Source organism: Pristiophorus japonicus, chromosome 15 (assembly GCF_044704955.1).
Source record: "Pristiophorus japonicus isolate sPriJap1 chromosome 15, sPriJap1.hap1, whole genome shotgun sequence".
Taxonomy (NCBI): Eukaryota; Metazoa; Chordata; class Chondrichthyes; family Pristiophoridae; genus Pristiophorus; species Pristiophorus japonicus.
Genome location: NC_091991.1, coordinates 83317012 through 83331918, shown reverse-complemented (window position 1 = coordinate 83331918; position 14907 = coordinate 83317012). Strand labels below are relative to the sequence as shown.

Genomic DNA, 14907 nt, shown 5'->3' with positions numbered 1-14907 from the left:
CCTGGCCACTATTTATCCCTCAACCAATATCACTAAAACAGATTATCTAGTCATTATCACATTGCTGTTTGCTGGAGCTTGCTGTACGCAAATTGGTTGTCACATTTTTCGACATTATAACCGTGACTACACTTTAAAAATTACTTCATTTGACTGTAAAGCGCTTTGGGACTGACAGATTGGCACTACATAAATGCAAGTCTTTCCTTTTTTTTTTACTTCTCCCATCCCTAACCAATGGGCATTGAGACCACTTGTAATGCCCCTACAACATGTCGTGGCTGAGCTAATTGATTCACCGCAGACCAGGGATCAAATCTGGGGCCGCCTTGTCTGATTGGCTCAGAGATGGAGACTTGGCCTCAGGACTGTTGGGATGTTTATAGGCTTTTCAATTCTGGTCTAATTTTAGACATTCAGTAAGCGAACACGTTGTTTAATTTTACAGCTGTCAAATAATTGTGGCTTAGCTTTGGACTGTTATGCATTCTACTTCTGAAATAAGCCCAAACATGTTACAATTCAGGCCATCTCCCAACTTTCTTGTTCATCATGCACAACAAAGTGCAGTTTCCAAATTGCACCATTACATGTGAGGTGAAGAGGAGCTGTGTACCGCAGGATTAGTCTGTTGCCCTGCTATTTCTCATTGAAAGTTACACGGGATGTCATCATACCATCTTGTCCTTTCCGAAAATTGAAAAACAGCACTGGGCTAAAACTAATAGTTGAATTTATTTAATTTTGCAGAATATTGGATAAGAAGTGGATAATTAGCAATGCAATATTAGCAGTGCAACATCGCCACTGACACCTGGGAGTCCCTGGCCAAAGACAGCCCTAAGTAGAGGAAGAGGATTCGGGAGGGCGCTGAGCACCTCGAGTCTCATCACCGTGAGCATGCAGAAAACCAGCGCAGGCAGCGGAAGGAGGGTGTGGCAAACCAGATTCCCCACCCACCCTTTCCCTCAACGACCATCTGTCCCACCTGTGATAGAGACCGTAATTCCCATATTGGACTGTTCAGTCACCTGAGAACTCCCTTTTAGAGTGGAAGCAAGTCTTCCTCGATTTCGAGGGACTGCCTATGATGATGATTTGGCTTGCAAACTACTTTAAACTGCGACCTGTAATCAAAATATTCAAGTATCTCCGTTTCTTTCAGAGCCTTTAGCCGTTGGAATTTAAAAAAACTTTTTTGAAGCCCAACTTGCATATCAAATAGTTTGCTCAAAAGAACAATGAGAGCATGTAAACATTTCAGAGAGCTCACTCAATTACCGATGTAGATTGCAAATAAAGGCCATGAAGTGCACAGCACGAGAGCAGCTGGCTAGATAACTCCCATAGAGTTTAAAAAATCTTTTAGACAGAATTTGTGTATCGCTTTAACTTGATAAAGACAAAATCATTCCTTTCAGAACACAGTTGGAGTTTCATTTTCAACTCAATACATTAATCTACCTAAAATTTCACGAGAGATATTGGGTGTGAATCTGTTTCTGACACAATTATATAACTAAAACTTCAACTGATTATTCACTTAGCCACTTCCTGATACTGCTATCATTACATTTGCTTTTTCATGATCATATTTGCATATCCTCTTTTTCTTTTCCCCCTATTCATGGCGCAAAGGTTTTTGTGTCTTCTCTCTTTGTTTAGATGCTCTGCCCTGTACCGAAATGACTAGTAGGCACCCTGCTCCCAAGCCTCGCTGCTTCTCACTTTTCGGTTGACTGTCAGAATGTAAGAGTAGCCAGGGTTAGCTTCCCCACAGATTTCTTGTATTTATTTTAAATTGTCATACATGAAGCTATTTACTCTCATCCCTCTGAAACAGCTTCTCTCCAGTGACTCCACTTGGATCAGAAATTTCATCATGCTGTCCTTTTGTGAGGGTAGGAAGTTTTAATGGCTCAAGCAGTGCTTGTGGCTAGAAAGGTGTGACTCCCGTCCCACAACCTGGACTTTGCTTTACTGCTCCTTGCTATCCCACTGTAGAAGCGTGTACGCTAGTTTAATCTGCGCAATCCAGGTGAAATTGGCCGACCAAGTGGAAAAGATTGCAGAAACTCGAGCGTAAGTTACCTCAAGCGTAAATTGAGTTTCTGCAATCTTTAACGCTGGTTTGAAAATCATTTTGCGCAAAGCTGGTCCCAACGACAAAACTGGCCACGCCCCCAGATCAAAATAATAAGTTTCCGCAGCTTGTGGCCGTTCGAGGAGGCTCTTCAAATTGAACTTATTTTCTTAGGTGCGCAGGCACTAGTCGGCAAGTTTTAAAGTTTTTACAAAGAAAAAATACTTACTTAACTAAGAAACTGATTAGTGTACACCAATGAAACTAGTATGATTCAGTGTAGTTTTTTTTGTCATTTTCAATTATTTTAAAATTAGGTTAATCACAGGTGGAGGACTAGTCACATTAAAAGCGCTTGTTTTTGTGATGAACCCATTTTCAGCTATATTAATGAGCCCAAGTTTGCCCAGGAGTTGCTCTGTTTTTTTTTGAGCAACTAGATTTTTTTGGAGTATCTTAAAAATCGCAATTCTGCCCATTTAATTTGCTCCAGTGTAAGTGAGTTAGTTAGGTTTTTTTTTTTTAGTTTGTTTTTTTTCAAAAAGGGATATTACTAGCCACTTATGTCTGTTTTGGCCATTTAAGCAAGTTTAGACAGCTAAAAGTTACTCCAAACTAACTTTGGCCAGCTAATCGGGAGGGCAAACTTTGGCCCAATAATGCTGCAGCAGCTTGCCACTCTTGAATATTTAAAAATGCAAAGAAAAAGAACGATTAACTTCTATTACGCTGACTGGGCTGGTTCATGAAAGATTTTGCAAATGAATTCTAGTGGAAACTTGATCTGTAACCTAACTAGTGCAATTTGCGTACAATTTCCCGATTGCGCCGAAAGCGGAACCTCTACCCCTGTGATTGTGTTCTCTCAATCAGCCAATAACTTGCAGTTATACGACGCCTTTGGTGCAGCAGATTGCCCCAAGACTTTTTACAGAGCTGTGATGAAAACGAACACTGAGCCAAGAAGTGGTGACCAAAAGCTTGGTCCAAGAGGTGGGTTTTAAGGAGGATGGGTATGAAGGAGGTGAAGAGGCAGTAACCTCCAGGCAAGGAATTCCAGAGAGTGGGACCTCGGTAGCTGATGGCACGGCTTTCTAAGGTAAGGTGAAGGGAGGGGGATGTTGGAGCTTGGTGTCTGAGAAACTGAGAATTGGGGAGGTTGTAGATCCGCAGGGAAGGGCAAGACTATGGAGGGACTTAAAGGTGAGGACAGGAAATTTAAATTTAACATTTTGAAGCTCATTTAAGGAACTTTTCAACCACTCTTATGAAGTCCTACTTTCAGATCGATGAACCAAAAATATTTTTCTATCCTCAGTAAAATAAATAAAGACTTGCATTGATATAGTGCTGTATCTTGTCTCGTCTCGTAGAAATGTTCTAAAGCACTTCACATGCAGTGGTTGTTATGTAGGCAAATTCAGCAACTATTTGCATATAGCAAGATCCCACAATTTGAATGTTTTTGTTGATATTGGTTAAGAGAGGAATATTGGGAAAACGCCTTGCTCTTTGTGTATTAACACCAACCTGAACCAGTAGAATAGGGAGACAGGGACAAGTTTCAACTAAAAGACGGCACCTCAAACAATGCAGCACTCCTTTTTACTGCACCAGAGCAACAGCCTAGTTAATGTGTTCAGGTATTGGAGTGGGACGTGAATGCACAACCTTCTTGCTCAGAATTCTATCAGCTGAGCCAAGCAGTGTATCTGCAGCAAGGATTTATCCCTCACTATCAGCAATGTCATTAGGGGATAAAGCCATTGGCAGTCTGCTTGTACTCTAGGAATCGAAGCATTAACTTTCTGTTTTCCTCCCAATCCAAATGTACAACCAGGAAACTTTACTGTAACTAACAAACTCAAATGATTGACTGCCTTGGAAATGTTTATTTTGTGAGGCCAGGATGTGGATTGCTATTATTGGCTGCTGTACTATTCTCTTTCCCACTCCTCCTCCTCATTTCTTTCTCTCACTATCTATGCATGCACTCTCTTTTGTCATTCCTCCATTGTATTTCTTTTTCAGGCTTCCTTCCTACCTTCCCTTCCCTCCCACAAGAACATAGGTTTGAAACAGGATAAATTTAGTCAAGAATAACTTTTCAACCTGCACAAGTAAGTGTCGGCAGAGGAGCAGTGAGTGAGAATGTAATTGGAGACCGAGATGATGAGGAAAGGCTGAGATTGTGGTTGGGACGTAAAAGGGGACAAATGTAGAAGATACAGGATGGCCTGCTGTCAAAGTTGTGATCAGAGAAGAGAAAAAAGAAAGAACTTGCATTTATATAGTGACTTTCACAATCTCAGGACATCTCAAAGCACTTTACAGCCAACGAAGTACTTATGAAGTGTAGCCACTTGTAGGAAACACAGCAACCAATTTATGCACAGCAAGCTCCCACAAACAGCAATAAAATTACCAGCTCACCTGTTTTAGATGTTAGTTGAGGGATAAATATTGGCCAGGACACCGGGAGAATTTCGCTGCTCATCTTCGAAATAGTATCATGGGATCTTGTACGTCCACCTGAGAGGGCAAATGGGGCCTCGATTTAATGTCATCTAAAAGATAACACCTCAGTCAGTATGGCATCTCCGACAGTACAGCGCTCCCGCTCAGAACTACACTGAAGTGTCAGCCTGGATTATATGCTCATGTGTCTGGAGTGAGTGCTTGAACCCGCAATCTTCTGATTGAGAGGCGAGGGTGCTACCATTGAGCCAAAGCTGATGCTGAGCCAAGGCCCTGGATGAAAGCTGCAGGATTTGCAATGGCTCAACAATACTGTGACTAGAATAAGGACCACAAATGATTTTTTTTTTTCTTGCTTTTGAATAGAGTTTCTTAAATATACAGGGTATTTGAAGTAGTTAAAAGTACATTTAGTTGTATCTCAAAGTTTTCATACATTTAAAAGCTGACAAACAATAAAATAATCCCTAATCGCACTCTGGTGAATTGACTCGCTCTGGCCTGTCAGAACAGGATGGGAGTGAACTGTACTGAACTTTGGTGGATAGACTTTGGTTTGCAAATACTGTTTTTGTTTCCAATGATGTGCGGTAAATTTGGTTTTGCATTTGCTCTTGAACATAATTTCTGTGTTTTTTTTACAGTCTTACAAGATCATAAACTTTGCTCCCACATTGCTTCAGATCATTGTGTCTGATCAGGTCGAATTTCCAGTCAGACAAGCCGGTGAGTTTAGACCATGTTTGTATTTTTTGTTGTCATCAAATTGAGGGAAGTCCAGTGCTGGCAATATATGTTTTCCCTTTGGTACCCAGTGTCAATACTGAGCCCTCTTTGGGTGAGGTACAGCACAGCCACACTTGGAATGAAGTTCCTTATGCTCCTCCCATGCTGATGAGCTATGGGCCCGAAATTGATGATGTCCCACTGGCGCCATTTTTCGGCAGTATTTGGGTGGTCGTGGTTTTTCATCGCCCGCTGCCGTTACGATCCTCCAGCGCAACTTTGATGGAAATGTAGTGGACGGTAGCAGGTGTCGGTGGGCGGTGCAGGCCGTTGGACTTGGCCAAGATCAGAGGCTGAGTTCTGCGCATGCACAACTTTTTTTTTAATGCGCATGCGTGATTTTTTTATTAAGGTTATTGCTGGGGGAGTGGGCTGGGGATTGGTGAGTGAGTGTGGAGCGCAGGACCACAAGGGGCTGGGGAGTGGGCTGGAGATTGGTAACACAATTTATTTCAATTGGACTGTGTTGGAAGGGCTGTGAGTGTGTAATTCCAAGTAGATCTGAGGAACTTTTTCATGAGCAGGGTCCGTACCATCCACTTAAGATCGGCTAAGATCAGGCAAGACCTTACTTTTCAGGATGGTATTTAGGGCAAGCAGTAAGTGGATCTTAGTCATCAAATTTGCTTTTTTGGGGCCTTCTCCGATGGGCGGGCAGTATGGACTACCGCCGGCAGTAAATATCTGATGAATTTACTGCCGGTGGGAAAATGGGCAGTATTTTTTTTGATCAAATTCGCATTTGTGGGCGGTAATATGATGAATTTCCAGCCCTATATATCTAACTTAGCAGAAGATCACCCATTACCAGCTCAGTTTCGCACACCAGCCACCATTCTTTTCTCTCTGTGTGACATTATCAGTTTCCTGCCATTTTAAGGCCAGTAACATACTATGGACTTGAGCACCTAGTCACTCGGCCGAACCTCATTTTGATTGGACCAGTATGGCCGGCTAAGTAAACTGATCCCATCAGTCAAGGTCAGATTTGAACTTGGGTCCGAAAGGTGAAAAAACTGTGCTTGCATCACATGGCTGCAGTGTATTTGATAACGACTGGAATTATATTAAATCTGCTGGTCTTTGTTTCACTGAGGTAGTTTGAGGATTAGACTGAATGGAAGCCATATGTTGGTTACTTGATTCATTATTTTTCCACCCTTCTACTCTGTTGGAAATCTCTTATTTTCTCTGACTGAGAATGAGCTAGAGTCTGTGCCAATGCTGGGGCTGGGGGTGGGCAGAGGCACACACAACAGTAAAGATGGAGAGGAGGTCAAGATTACTGGCTTTTTCTCTGCTCTCCCATCACTGTGTGGCACAGCATGGCCTGTATTGTGCACCTCCCCCCACTACAGCCGAGATCAGAAACCCTCTATTTGGGAAGTGAATCCTGGAAGTCACAGCCATTTGGTACAATGATAGCAGTTAACTGGAGTTATCTTCCCTAATGCCATTTCTCTGTATCCTTTTATAGACTTCCTTTTCAAATACTTGTCAAATAATGTTATCGCCTCTATCTCAATAACCATTTCTGGTAACTGGAGCAGGAATCCTGGCTTATTCCCCACTCCTGGCACCAGCTCACAGACACTGAGGCCAATTGTAGCAAATCAGCTGAGATCAGCTAACTCCGTGCAGACCAAGGATCAAATCTGGGTCTTTCTAGTCTGTATGGTTTAGTATTGCACGACATGAGTGAGGGGTACTGGAGGCCTGCCTGTGACCATGGAACTATACCATTACACATGAGTCAATGTCTTCAGGAGAGAGGGGAAAAAATGGTGAGAAATCCTGTAAAGTCGTGATCAAAGAAAAGTCTTTTAGTTATTACTTCAGCATTAACGGGCAAGATGTAAAGCCCCTTGGAGTTGGAGAAATTGCTGAAATGACAAGTTATATATAACTCTTAAGTTATGAGTGTTTTTCTTTGTTTATTTTAACCTCTATTTACTTGAACTATAATGCACTGTGGCTGCATCCATTCTTCAAATTGAACTTCCTGTTTTTCTATCTAATTAACGTGTAGCGGCTATCTACATGAAGAATATGGTGACTCAGTACTGGCCGGATCGTGAAGCGCCTCCTGGGGAAGCTATGTTGCCTTTCAACATACATGAAAATGATCGTCAACAAATCCGTGACAACATTGTGGAGGGGATCATTCAGTCACCTGACTTAATCAGGTACTTAATCTAGTTAGAGACAGCAATCACTGAAATTCAAACCCACTGTTTACTTGTATGGAAGAGCAAGTTGCCTGCTGACAGAATGAAGAAAACATGATCCCCACTGTCAGTGGATTGAGCTATGAGTGAAGACCGGAGAGTGTATGGGGGAAATGCAGTGGATGAGGTATATATGGATTTTCAGAAAGCCTTTGGCAAAGCACCACAAAGGAGCCTATTGGAGTAGATCACGTAGCATGGTACTTGGGGAAAGGCAACAAAATGGATTAAAAATTGATTTAGAAGAGAGGAAATAGAGTAGGAGTTAATGGGAGTTTTTCGGAGTAAGTAGAAGTGGGTAGTGCTGTCCCACAGGCTTCTGTTCTGGGACCGCTTCTGCTCACTGTGACCATGAATGAATTGGGCATTGAGCTAGAGGAAGAGGTGTCCAAATTTGCAGGCAATACTGAAATGGGAAGCAGTGAAAATAATTGAGGACCAAAAGAAGCTGTAAAGGAATATTGAATTTAATGTCAGAAAATATGATGTGATACATTTTGGTGTTCAAAAAAAAAACAATTATACTTTGGAGTTGGTTGGTGTGGGAGAGCAGAGGCATTAAAAGTAACATCCCATGTGGGTGAGGCCTTTCAAAAGCTCATGGGATACTGGGTTTCATGGCAAGAGGTATGGATTATAAAAGTTGAGAAGTAATGGTGTATCTATACAAAACTGTTGTACAGGAAAAGATCATCTGGTCCATCTAGTTTATCCCATATAGTCGTGATTTCTTGTACGTCACAATATAGACTCTCCCTTCCCACCCTGTAATCTCTTCGGAGAGACAAAATATCAAATAAAAATCCTGGCCAATTAGGGAAACAAAAGCATGGAAAATTTCTCTGATCCTCCTATAAGCAATCAGAACTAGTCCAGGAGACCACATTGGGCCTGACTTGCATTTCAGGATACCTACCTCTTGGACAACTTGATACCTGCCTCAATCAGAAACCGGTTCAGCGCTCTCTTGAAGGTGTACAGTGAATCGGCATTCACCACACGAGCTGTCAATCTTTTTGATAGGTCTACTGTTCTCTGGGAAGAACCATCTTAACATCCAACCTAGTTCTGCCCTTCTGTAACTTGTAAGTGTGACTCCTGATCCTCTCTAGCCTATCCAGTTGAAATAATTTGTCCAGGTAAACATAATCTAGTTCCTTCATTAAAGTGCACTTCAATCAAATCTCCCCGAGTCTGCGCTTCTCTAAAGTATAGCGACCCAGCTCTTTAAACCTATCTGAGATGGAGAGGGCACAGAACAGATTCACTAGGATGCTACCTGGTCTGAGGAAATGGGAAGAATTATTTGACAAACTGACTGTTTTTGTTGGAACAAAGAATATTAGGGGGTGATTTGATAATTTTAAAATTATGAAGATACAGGATAGTAGATAGAAACAGACTGTTTGCCATGATTGAGATTAAATGTAAGATAATTAGGACAGCGAGCAAGAGAAATGTGGACAGTGTATTCCACAGCTTCACAATCCTCTCTATCAGAACTAGTGAATGAAGCAGACACCATGTCAACTTTTAAAAATAGGTTAGATAGGTGGTTTGACGAAAGGGGAATATGGAAACCAGAATTGGGATTCCTGGTCATGTGAAGGATAAAAATGAACATGGACTGGTTGGGCTCAGTGGCCTGTTTCCATGTTGCAATTTCTATGTAATTCTATAAAGCGAGACCGGCGGCTAGAATTTGCACTATTTCACCGCCCAGTTTCACGGTGGTGTTGGCCGTTTTGGGAGAGAACCGGTCGTCTCAAAATTCCTCAGCTGAGGCACGCCGGCGGTTTCGAAGAACCGCTGGGGAGCAGACCGCCGGCGTGCACTGTCCACAGATTGCCCTGGCACCATCTTTAGCTGAGTGAAGACCCGTAGGTAAGTGTGTGTATATGTGTATAATATATATATATATAAAAATTTTAGAAAAAGTTAAGTGATTGATTTTTTACTATTTATTTTCAAAATCTGTTGGGGTGGTTTAATTTAAAAGTGTCTTGAGAATGTGTTTTGGATTTTTTAGTTGGGTTTTTTGAAAAATTATTTTTATTTTTTTTGTTGTTAGGCCCACCCCGCAGCCTCGGGGTAAATTTTTATATATTTTTTTAATTTTTAGCTCATTTTCTTTAGGAAATACAGTCTTGTCTTTGAGAAATTAGTTTGCACTTTCCCGCCCAGATTGGGGGTACAAGGCCCAGATTTTCGTTGGCCGGATTTTAAAAATTCTTTTCGGGAAGTTTTCGCCGGTGATAATCTTCCCAGCCTTAGCGGTTTTTTGGGGCGGCAATTTGGGCGCTGGCGGGCTTTGGGGAAATTCTAGCCCTGGGTCTTTTTAGCCTTGAGAAAAGATGACAATTGTTAGGAATATAGCTTCTCCTGATGCTTTTTCTCATTTCCAAATCAGTTGTCCTCCGATAGATTTACACTGCATGTCCACATTACTTCTGAAGGCAATTAACATTAGTCATACCAGTCAAACTGGTTTATACCCAAATATTTACAAAAGCAAGCAGTAATAAAGAGCTGTTTGTCAGTCAAAATAACACAGCAGTTTTGAACCAGTTCAGAAAGGGTTAAACCTGTCGGCGTTCCTTTGATGGCTTTCTTTGAAACTCTTTCTACATCTTGGAATGGGAGCAGTTGTCCAATCCCTAGTGGATGTCGTCTTTGTCTGACTATTATGCAGCTGCACATTGTCTCTGTATGGCTAGGTCAAGTCCATAACTAACCAATATATCAAAATGCTGGGTTCTTAGATCCACAAAATCATTTGAAATACAGTCTTGACTTTGAGAAATTAGTTTGCAGATGCTAGATTTAGTTAGATGTTGTTACCTTCACTGATGTGGTGGATTCAGTTACTTCAGGTCTGAGCGTCTTACTTTTGTGGAAGTTGACTGACATTGCCCTATATCTATTTGTATGCTAATGTGATCTGGGGTGGAATATCACATCCTTGTTTTTTGTACATACACTACTTTAATCTCTTGGGAGGCAGACTAAGCAAACATTTGGTGAGAGGAAGCCTGATACGTATCATCATGCTGCTTTATTTTCAGTGAGGTGCACATACAGAACAACAGTTATAACCAGACTCCCTTAATTCAATCTATACAATTTACCTATAAAATAAAGAACATGCCATGATGACCCCTATCAGTGGATCATACTTTATTTTAAACAAGGTGGCTTCCAAATATCCTTCAGTATTTCTAACCTCTTCACCTTTGTGAAAGACCTTTAACTTTGCCTTTAACCTGACTGTCCTAGTCATCCTGTTTCAAGAAACCCCTCTCTCTCTCTCTTATCCCAGACTGACCGGGATCCTTTCTAATATATGGAATTGTGTTTTTTTGATTACAAGCTAAACAAATTGCTTACTGTTTAATGTCTGGGGAAAACCACTTCCATTTAGCACTTTAGCCTTTTTTTATATAGGTGCCTTTTGGAGAGAATTCATTTTGCTTATTTCTTTTGAAAATTAAGTTTTTTTTTAAAACCTAGTCTCTCACTGTTAAGAAAATATTATGATTTGTCTTTCTCAGATACAAAGTGGATGACCTCATACATTGAACTCCAGTGAGAGACTAGGAGCTATGGAGGAGCAAAGGGATTTAGGTGTCCATGTACACAAATCACTAAAAGCTAGTGCACAGGTACAAACAGTAATCATAAAGGCTAATAGAATGTTAGCCTTTATCTCCAAAGGGTTGGAATACAAAGGGGAAGAAGTGATGTTTCAGTAGTACAGAGCCATAGTCACTGCGTTCAGATTTGGGAACTGAACGTCAAGAAAGATACATTGGCCTCGGAAGGGGTACAGTGCAGCTTCATCAGAGTAATAAAGGGTTAAGTTTATGAGGACAGGTTATATAAACTTAGCTTGTATTCCTTTGAGTTCAGAAGGTTGAGGAGTGATTTAATTGAGTTGTTTAAAATGATTAAGGGATTCGATAGGGTGGCTATTGAGAAACTGTTCCTCTGGTGGGGGTATCCAGAGCAAGGGGGCTTAATAAAATTAGAGCCAGGCCATTAGCGAAATCAGGAAGTACTTTTTCACAAAGGGTAGTGGAAATCTGGAATTCTGCCCTCAAGGCTGTGGATGCTGGATTGAAATTTTCAAGAATGAGATCAATAGATTTTTGTTAGGTATAGGATTATGGAACAAAGGCGAGTAAATAGAGTTGAGTTTCAGATCAGCCACGAGCTAACTGAATGGTGGAGCAGGCTTGAAGCATTGAATGGCCTATTCCTGTTCCTATGTTCCTACTGTGGGAAATGGTCATAAATCCTGAAACACGATAACTGAATAGAGACACTTAGTTGAACAATGGACGGCAAACTCCATTATCATAGGCACAGGCATGCCGATGGCCATCTGAGTGTTTGACATGTGCTTTCTATGTTAAGGCTATCGTGAATAGGTTATGTGGTTCATTAATAGCCCAGTGATGCATGCTGAACTACTTGTAACACCTATGCACCTTATCTCACTGCCTGTACAAAAGGTCAATAAAGCTTTCATTGGATGTGTCTGGCATATTCTCTCATAATTACCATCAGAAAAAAAGGAATTAAAATCCACTCTGTTTACATACTTATGAGCCATGGGTGTTGGGAGTTCTGGTTCAGATATTCTATTGAGCCATGTTGTGCTCGATTTATAAAAAGTTTTGGAATGGCTGGAGTACTTGGCAGCTATGGAATCCTATAAAGAAATAGTGAATTTTTTTTTTTCATATGACTTGGAAGTGTGATCGCTCTTCTCTAATCTATCACAGCAACTAAGGGATGTTGGGAAGCCATATGGAAATGCATATTAAATATTATGAAAAGGGTATATCTAGAGCACTACTTAAAGAAAAAATCCCTGACAACAAACCGGTGAAAGAGAAATTTAGGAGTGATCTCGGAAAGAATATCTTCACAGAAAACAATCACCATTCGCAGTCAACATCTGGTTAGGATAGTGCAGGTGAAAATCTTTTTTCATTCATAAGACAGTTAAATGTTTTGAGGGAAAGGAACAGTGCTTTTACTTTCTAAATTAATGAGCAGAATGGCTGCCTCCATTTGTACATGTGATTTATAATGCTCATCTTTTGAAAGGTGATGAAATATCCCTGTGCAGCACAGTAGCTGATAGGATGCGTGCACAACCTGTTCCTGGGGTGCCTCCAACGTCACTCTGAGCCAGTAACTTATTGGGTGCAAGAGTGGATGTAGTAAACCTGGTCATTTCCTCATCTTCCCCACCTGTCATGCCCCCCAGCCCCCCCCCCCCCCCCCGTGCCATTTCCCATGAGGAAGTACTAAGAATAGAAAGTGTTTTGTTACCCAGCATTAACATCCTTCCCCCTAATGTGTTTTTTATTTTGAAGTTAATGAGCAGAATGGCTGCCTCCATTTGTACATGTGATTTATAACGTTCAACATTTGAAAGGCGATGAAATATCCCCGAATCGAAATGAAGCACTTTCACAAGGTGTTGAGATTTTCTGCCTTTCATTATGTGGCACGTTGGTTCATTTCCCGCTTAGTTGTTGTACAGTGTTTCCTCACTCACTCCAAGTGTCCAGTGGTACAGTTAGGAAGTTTCTACTTCACGAACATGTGACTAATTTATATGCTAATGTCATGTTTGAAGGTCTCAGCTAGCTGTGTGTCTTCGTGCTATCATTAAGTATGACTTCCCAGGACGTTGGACGGCAGTGGTGGACAAAATTGGCTTTTTCCTGCAGTCTCCAAATAATGCGAGCTGGCTTGGCAGCCTGATGTGTCTGTACCAGCTGGTCAGGACCTATGAGTAAGTATCTACAACGTGAGTGCTTCTGTTTGTATGCTGGCTAATCAGTTTTAAAGTCAATTAAAATATGATTAAGATGGGCTGGATTGAGTGAGCAAACGTTGTAACTGTTCCATAAATCTATAGTCAGACCTTATTGTAGATGAGCATTTAAGAGGAGCTAAGCTTATCTAGAATGTAGATAATGGAGTCAATCTTTTGCATAAAGGCTGCTTTTCAACAGAATATTATTTTGAATTTCATAGTTTTTAAAAACCAAACAGTGATGTACAATGATGAAAGCTAATTTTAAAACCCAGACAGTGGTGTTTAAAATAATACAATGAAGTACTTGTTTTTTCAACCCTGACTTTAACGTCAGCAGTGAGTCTCACGGAGACAGGATTGTGCAGCATTTTCCCAGCAATAATTCAGAACCACAAATAGACCTCCCGTGGCATTGCTCACAGAGACCAAGGAGGAAAAACAAGTGAACGAGGCAATGATATGAATTTGGGCTGACAGAGGTAGTGGGCTGTAAGATGCATTTAAAAAGCCAGCCATGTGGGGACTTGGGATGATAGTGGCTGCGTGGCTAGAGAAAATTGAATTTGCAGACTGGCAATGGTTGATTTGATCTTGTGTGAAATGCTTAATGGTTCTTAATTGGTTATTTTGTTTGGTTGGCCTGCTTTTGAATTGGGATTTGTAAGCAAATGAAGCTGGTGTGAGACAGCTAGTGTGATGGGCGCTCGGAGGTGTGACAGTGAAATAGATTCATTGTTTTTATAATATTGCTCATCGATCTGACGGTAAGTCAGATTATCTATGTTTTTAAACAACAGAGATTTTATACCACAGAATGCACAATGCATTATTTCACTGTGAAGGTTGAGCTGTGTGAGCCCTGGTCAATGCCATTCTAAGGCCACATATATCTAATTGCCTAAATAAGCACAAGTCTGAGGTTGAATTAGGGCTGAACTGTTGTCAGTAGGGGAAGTTTGCAGATTATCAGGTGCAAGTAAATCCCTGACTGGGGTCAACCTGCAAACCCCCATCCCCTCATCCACTTAACCTGCAGTTGACTGTAGCACAAAATAACTGCCTGTCATTTTTTGTGTTTCTTTTAACTTTTGAGACTTTAAAATGTGAAGTGTGACTGAAACACTCAAAAGTTAAGTTAGCTTTTTTATCACTGAGTTGGGTGAGTAGATCCTTGGGTTGTTCCCTTTAAATGACTCCTGTTATCTATTGAATTGCTTTCTCTGTAATGCACAATATTCTTTTCTTAATTCTGGTGTGCATTCGCTGGTGCAGTCCCAAATCATCGCTGAATCCCAATGTGTTTCTTTTTTCAGGTTCAAGAGGGCAGAGGAACGAGATCCTCTGATAGCAGCGATGCAAATATTTTTACCACGAATTCAGCAGCAAATCTTGCAACTTTTGCCTGACGCAACCCATTGTTCAGTGCTGATCCAGAAGCAGATCCTAAAAATCTTCTATGCGCTTGTTCAGGTATGAACAACACCTGGAGTGGT

The 14907-nt window shown here is 41.1% G+C and overlaps 2 protein-coding genes across 5 annotated transcripts in view; both read left to right on the top strand.

The window, feature by feature from the left end:
- caprin2 (caprin family member 2) overlaps window positions 1-1522 on the top strand; it is a 119592-nt gene extending 118070 nt beyond the window's left edge. Inside the window, exon 19 of the mRNA XM_070900666.1 lies at window positions 751-1522. Within this exon, the coding sequence (XP_070756767.1) occupies window positions 751-773 (23 nt within the window). The 3' untranslated portion in view covers window positions 774-1522. The remainder of the gene's footprint in view (window positions 1-750) is intronic.
- ipo8 (importin 8) overlaps window positions 1-14907 on the top strand; it is a 116293-nt gene that overhangs the window by 18989 nt on the left and 82397 nt on the right. The window contains exons 1-5 of one of the 4 annotated variants that reach the window (XM_070900660.1): window positions 3083-3182; window positions 5206-5287; window positions 7377-7533; window positions 13229-13387; window positions 14728-14884. In XM_070900660.1, coding sequence (XP_070756761.1) covers window positions 3165-3182; window positions 5206-5287; window positions 7377-7533; window positions 13229-13387; window positions 14728-14884 — 573 coding nt within the window. In that variant the 5' untranslated portion in view covers window positions 3083-3164. Of the gene's footprint in view, window positions 1-3082; window positions 3183-5205; window positions 5288-7376; window positions 7534-11163; window positions 11238-13228; window positions 13388-14727; window positions 14885-14907 lie in introns of those variants that run through there. The other 3 variants (XM_070900659.1, XM_070900661.1, XM_070900662.1) reach the window with 3 other exon arrangements.